This window comes from Panicum virgatum, chromosome 8K (assembly GCF_016808335.1).
Source record: "Panicum virgatum strain AP13 chromosome 8K, P.virgatum_v5, whole genome shotgun sequence".
In the NCBI taxonomy this organism is placed as follows: Eukaryota; Viridiplantae; Streptophyta; class Magnoliopsida; order Poales; family Poaceae; genus Panicum; species Panicum virgatum.
Window position 1 is genome coordinate 52,181,489 of NC_053143.1, and position 5,613 is coordinate 52,187,101.

The 5,613-nt window shown below is 49.3% G+C and overlaps 1 protein-coding gene across 1 annotated transcript; it reads right to left on the bottom strand.

The window, feature by feature from the left end:
* Positions 1 to 417: 417 nt before the first annotated feature.
* Positions 418 to 5,183, bottom strand: LOC120645948 (CASP-like protein 1U1). Its single transcript, XM_039922648.1, has 5 exons — positions 5,011 to 5,183; positions 4,679 to 4,815; positions 4,283 to 4,383; positions 1,044 to 1,222; positions 418 to 954 (listed from the first exon to the last, which is right to left on the bottom strand). The coding sequence occupies exons 1-5, from the start codon at positions 5,181 to 5,183 to the stop codon at positions 567 to 569; spliced, it is 978 nt and encodes a 325-aa protein (XP_039778582.1). The 3' UTR covers positions 418 to 566.
* Between the last annotated feature and the right edge of the window lie 430 nt (positions 5,184 to 5,613).

Genomic DNA, 5,613 nt, shown 5'->3' on the forward strand with positions numbered 1-5,613 from the left:
GATCTATGGAAAGTATTTATAAAAACTAAATTAAATTAGTATTCGGTCCCACTTTTTGGTACTTGGTCCCACATTTTGGAAGTATTTGGTACTTTACCCCCGTACTTCTGGGTACTTTCTACCTTCACCGCTGTAGGATTTTATCATATGGACGGTTGCTATTTTTTTTCAATCATTGTAAAATTTCTCTTAATCCATTCTGATGATTTTTATTTCTTTTCACATTTTCAGGCCCTAGAAAGGACGAAAATACCCAATCCTTATCAATCGCTGCAAATTGCTGGCAACGGAGCACAAGGTTCTTGCCACCGGCCATGGCGCAGAGGATTGTTGGCATCCTGTTCTTAAAGAAAAAGGTGCGCATGCGTGTTCGATAAACAAAATGTCTGAATCTGCTGAACTAACCAAACACTTATGTACTGCGCTTTAATACAACACTCTCGCGATTCACTCTCCAAAGATCATACTAGCTTGCGGTGCTCCAGCAATGCTAAGGAGGATGCGAGCTAGCAAAGCAATGGCGCAGCCGCCAGTGCAGCAGGCCAGCAGCCGGGGTGCTGCGCTTGTCACCAGTCACACGGCCCTTCCGAGCTGCCCCTGCGGCGCGCGTCCCTGGCCATCGCCGCGACGGCGACGACGACGGCCGCGCACGCGCCGACGCCCGCCGCGACGCTCACCTTCCCGCAGAACGCGCCGGCGGCGTCGCACACGCTGCCGCCGCCGCCTCCTGCGTCTCCCCCGCTGCTGGCCCACGGGCCAGCCGCAGTGCCAACCACGCCGCGGGCCGCGAAGGCCGCGCCGGCCGCCGAGAAGAGGAGGCCCTGCTCCGCGGCGTCGAGGAGGGGCACCAGCGGCAGCGAGCCGATCGTGGCCGCGGCCGCGGAGCGCACGGCGCACAGGTACAGCGCCGCCGCCGAGCTGACCGCTGAGATCGCGCCGGCCGCCACGAAGTACCTGCACGCGCGCCGCACGAGTCTCAATGCACGCCGTCGACATGTGCGTGACCAAACTGTGTGAGCGTGTAATAGAATAGCCTCTCTTACTTGAGAGCGTTGTACTGGCTGTAGGAGACGGCGTAGCTCGACGGCGGCGCTCCCCGGTCGCCGTCGACGACGACCAGCTGGCTGGCGGTGCCCATCACAGCGGCGGCGGCCACCGACAGGACAAGCGCGGCGATGCGGAAGAGGAGGCTCACCGCCCTGCTGGCCTCACCGTCGGCCATCTCGATCGGAAGGAGCGGCAGCAAAAGACGAGTACAAGACCGGCCAATACCAAGTAAAATCGAGCTATATAAACCGGGTCCGGATGCTTGCAATGGTGGTGAACTCTGAATGGATGCATGTAACTGAGCAAGCAACCGACAATTTGTCACTCTAGGCTCATGTCAAATCAAGTATTTGAATTTCCCCTTGCTTTCAAAAATTAGCTGGGAATTCGTCTACGGATGTCAAACCAAAAACTACGTGATCTCTAAGCCAAAGGAAACATTCAGATGGCCACGCCTGTGTTATCTTACAATTTTGAAGAGATCTCGGCACAATGTGACCTGTATCTTATATATTCAGATTCAGGCTGCATTGGTAGTAGGGGAAGAGGTCTATGGGTGAGCAAAACACTCAACAAATAAGGGCAAACATTCTGTTGGCGCGAATTGTGGTCGCCACCAACAAGAACAGATGCTTGTGCTGGTGGAGAACTCTGAAAGGAGTCATGTAAGTGTAACCGGGCAAGCCACCAACAATGAATCCATCATTGACTCGTGTAGAACTAATATTGTTTCGAGTTGCCTGTTGCTGTTAAAAATTAGCGTTGAATTCCCCTCCCCTAATTATGTGCTCTCCAAGCCAAGCAAACCTTCAGGTAAGCACATATGCAATAATTTATATTTCTGACGAGATGCGACGCCTATACTGAATTACTAGTTGAAAGAGAAGACAATATGGGTCAGCAAGACACTGAACAAAAGCAAACACTTGTCTTGCTCAATGGCCCAAGTTGCAGTTCCTTTTAGTTAGTTAATTTGACGACGAAGAGGTAAGCCACATCCATAGGGAATTCAGAAACAGGTTGTTCAATTCAACTTTTCAAGTTGCTCAAGGTCCGAGGCAAGCAAGACGTTGATCTTTCTATTCAGTAATGGTTTTTTAATGAACAGCAGAGTTTCTGACATTGAATATATAGTTCCAAAGTGAATAGAATTCAGTGGGTTTGAGACAGCATACAGTATTGTAAGGATTTTTGAAAAGGAAGTATTGTAAGGATAATTCAAGGAAAAAAATCATATAATTTCGCATCAGAAATCAGGAAAATTTAAAGATTGTCCTCCTCTTGAAGTTAAAAAAAATAGCCTTGGTCTGTGATGACAGTGTCATTGCTTGAAACCTGCAACTTGTTAAGCCTTTTGAACTGCAGTGGGTTCATGACACCTGAACATGTTCAAGCTCATATGCTTACTGCCGGAATGGTGCCTGAAATGCTTGATGAGGAAAGACACCTAATTCTCTCGACTCAATAATAATCTGATCCGTAGATCTCAGCAAAGTCAAAGTTTACCGCATTTAAATGAACTGAAGAGGAGCCGTGTTTCGGATATGTGTACCTTACAGCCCCTTCCCTTGTATGTTTTTTTTCCAATTATGTCATAATTTACAGGATAAACTTGCACCATTGTCTGAACTTGTCATAATTTGTTCAACTTTTTTTTTGTGGGGCAATGTGAAGGCATGGAAGGGGAAGGCTCCAATCATTTTTGGATGTACTCTTAAAGTGATCGGGTGCTCTAGTCTAAGAGGGGGAGGGGGTGAATTAGGCTCTAATAAAAACTTTGACTTATGGCTCCAACTAGTTTGCACAAAACTTAAATTAAAACATGCTATCTAGATGTGCAACTAGATTGTTCTAGTGTGAAACCCCTGTCCCAAAAGAGTTTAGCAATCTATAGCCTTTTCTATCAAGAAACTATTCTATGAAAGTAAAGGCACACAAATTTCTAGTATGAAATGCGGAAGCTTAATGAGCGGGATAGGAGATAGCAAACTCTTGACGCGGGTGTTTATCCCGTGGTTCGGTTAGCCACAAAGGCACACCTACATCCACATTGTTGTAGCACTCACTAAGAGTATTGCTACTCGGCCACCAAGTCTCTTCCGTGAACACAATCACGGTCACCTTGGCCCCGGGTTCCACTAAGGAGCTTCTCCACAAAGGATGGGGGTCTCCACGTCCCCCGCACAAAGATGTCGTCGTCGCTCCACACCAAGTCGGAGGGTCGATGACGTTGCCGGCGAGCTTCACGCTCCAAGGTGCCGGTGCACCAAACTCTTGTTTTGGTTCGCTAATGAACCACAGCACAAAAGCTCGAAGCCTTGCAATCTCACTCACTAAGAGCTAATCCTTTACACAACACTCTCAAAGTGTGCTAAGGGCTAAGGATATGATCTTGATGCTTTTGTATGGCTTGGAGATGTTCTTGGGTGTGTGTGGGATGTCCAGCAACTCCAGCAAGCTTCAAATGGCCGGGGTGAGGCGTATATATAGGCCACCAAGTCTTGTAGCCGTTGCTCCAATGGTCAGCAGAAAATCTGCGTATCATCGGATGAACCGATGCCTCTGGCTGAGGTAGCGTCGGTTCTTCCGGTCACTCATAACTCGAAGTAGCCGTTGAACTTCTGACAGCTGACGCGGTGATCACCGGTTGAACCGATGCTTTGTACCGATGCATCACCGGTTCATCCGGTGCTTAAGAATCTTCTCCTGGGCGCTGACGTCATTGCACCGACGCAATACTCCGATGCACCGTCGGTTGAACCGGTGCTGAAGAAACTTCTCCTGGGCACTTGACATCGTCTCTGGTACACAGTACGCCCAATGCACCGATGCCCTTTCTTGGACCGTCGGTTCAACCGGTGCCTATAGACTGACTTGGCTTCGATTCCCTTCTGCACCAAATATCATAGCGTCGGTTCTTCCGACAAGCGTCGGATGCACCGATGCTTAGGCATCGGTTCTTCGGGCCTTGCTACGCCTATCTTCTCTTGTCTTTGTCATCACTTGAACCTAAACGCCTGAGAATGGTCATCTTAACAATCATATTAGTCCAAGTGTTGTGTTGTCATTCGATCACTAAAATCACTCGAAATGACATAAATAGTGCCATGTTCGTTTCATACTCACATGGAAGCAGACAGGCTTTGTTTATCTGTTTGATTGTGACCTCTTAAAAATAAAGCAGCACATTTACAGTAAAAAATTGTGCTGGTTGACTTACAAAACTGAAACTCACCAAGAGCACATCGTCCATGTTTTCAACGCAGATCATGATAAATGTTTGTTCTAGGGATGATGTCTCAACAGAAGCTGCAGAAATTGGTGTTGAAGCATTTACTGCATGACCATGAAAACAGTGAACTCAAGATTCAAGACGTACTCTATCTGAGTTTCCTTTTCCAATCAAAATTACTACAAAAATGAAGCGAAAGTAGGGGCAATCAATCTTCTGAACAACTCAACTTGATAGTGCAAGCAGGTTCTTTAACAACAAATAAGGCGATTCAACCATCAAAATAAAAATAAAACTTTCTGCAAATCTCAGTTCCTGACGACGACGGTCGCGGAGATGAGCTCTAGTGGTGGCAATGGCCGCCGCGGCCACAGCCCGACTTGGCCTTGGTTTCATCACCCTTGAACCAAGTCGAGACCGGCACGTCCTTGAGGTACTTGGACGCCGCCAGGGCGACGGCCGCCGCCATCGAGACGGCGCCGGACGCGCGGACCCGCTGGCAGAACTCGCCGGAGCCGATGCAGACGCCGGCGACCCTGTGGCCGCAGGTGCCGAAGTCGTCCACCGAGAACGCCAGCGCCGAGGACGAGTAGAGGAACACCTGCGCGGCCGTGTCGACGAGCTCGGCCAGCGACTTGGCCGCCTTGCTTTCGCCCTCCCGGCCGCGCGCCGCCAGCCACGCCGCCGCCGCCTGCAGCGCCGCCGATATGATGTTGGCGACGAGAGAATACCTGAGGGAGCTGTAGTCTCTGTAGGAGACCTGGCTCGCTGGAGAGCAGCCGGCGCAGGAGCGCTGGGAGGCGGAGGCCATCATGGCCGCCGACGCCACCGACAGCGCCACGGTGGCGATGCGGAGAGCGAGGCTGGCCGCGTCCGACGACCCGTCGGACTTGCCGGCAGCCATGGTTGATGGTTCAGAGCAATCAACGAGCAACTGAGCAAGAGCGCATCAGCTCACACCACAGATTAAGCGCTTGAATGATCAAGACAAGCTAGTAGTTAGGCGGGAAAAAAAATTAAGCAACCTCTAGTCCAATTATCGAGCATTTATTTCCAATTATTTCTTCGCTAATGATTCTGACAGTAGTTTGGAACTATACTATACTACTCATCTAGAATAAAAAAAATCAGTAGATAATTTTTTGCTGCCGAATGGGATGAATGCTACATGGTATGATGGTAATCGAAGATGTGAGAGATCATTGTGATGAAGTGGTTAGCTAATCTCACGAGCAACTTACATTATAAAAAGCGCAATTTGCGCAATGGTTTACAATAAGGGGGAAGTTGGTAATAAGGTAGTCGACCGTTGACTTGGACTCGGTATGTCCGTG

Bases quoted from the DNA above. Each gene is read 5' to 3' on its own strand.
- LOC120645948 (XM_039922648.1), bottom strand. From the start codon at position 5,183: ATGGCTGCCGGCAAGTCCGACGGGTCGTCGGACGCGGCCAGCCTCGCT. The intron at 1,223-4,282 runs GTGAGTTTCAGT...CTTCCGATCGAG, and splicing joins ACATGGACGATGTGCTCTTG to ATGGCCGACGGTGAGGCCAG. The intron at 955-1,043 runs GTAAGAGAGGCT...GCGCGCGTGCAG, and splicing joins AGCCAGTACAACGCTCTCAA to GTACTTCGTGGCGGCCGGCG.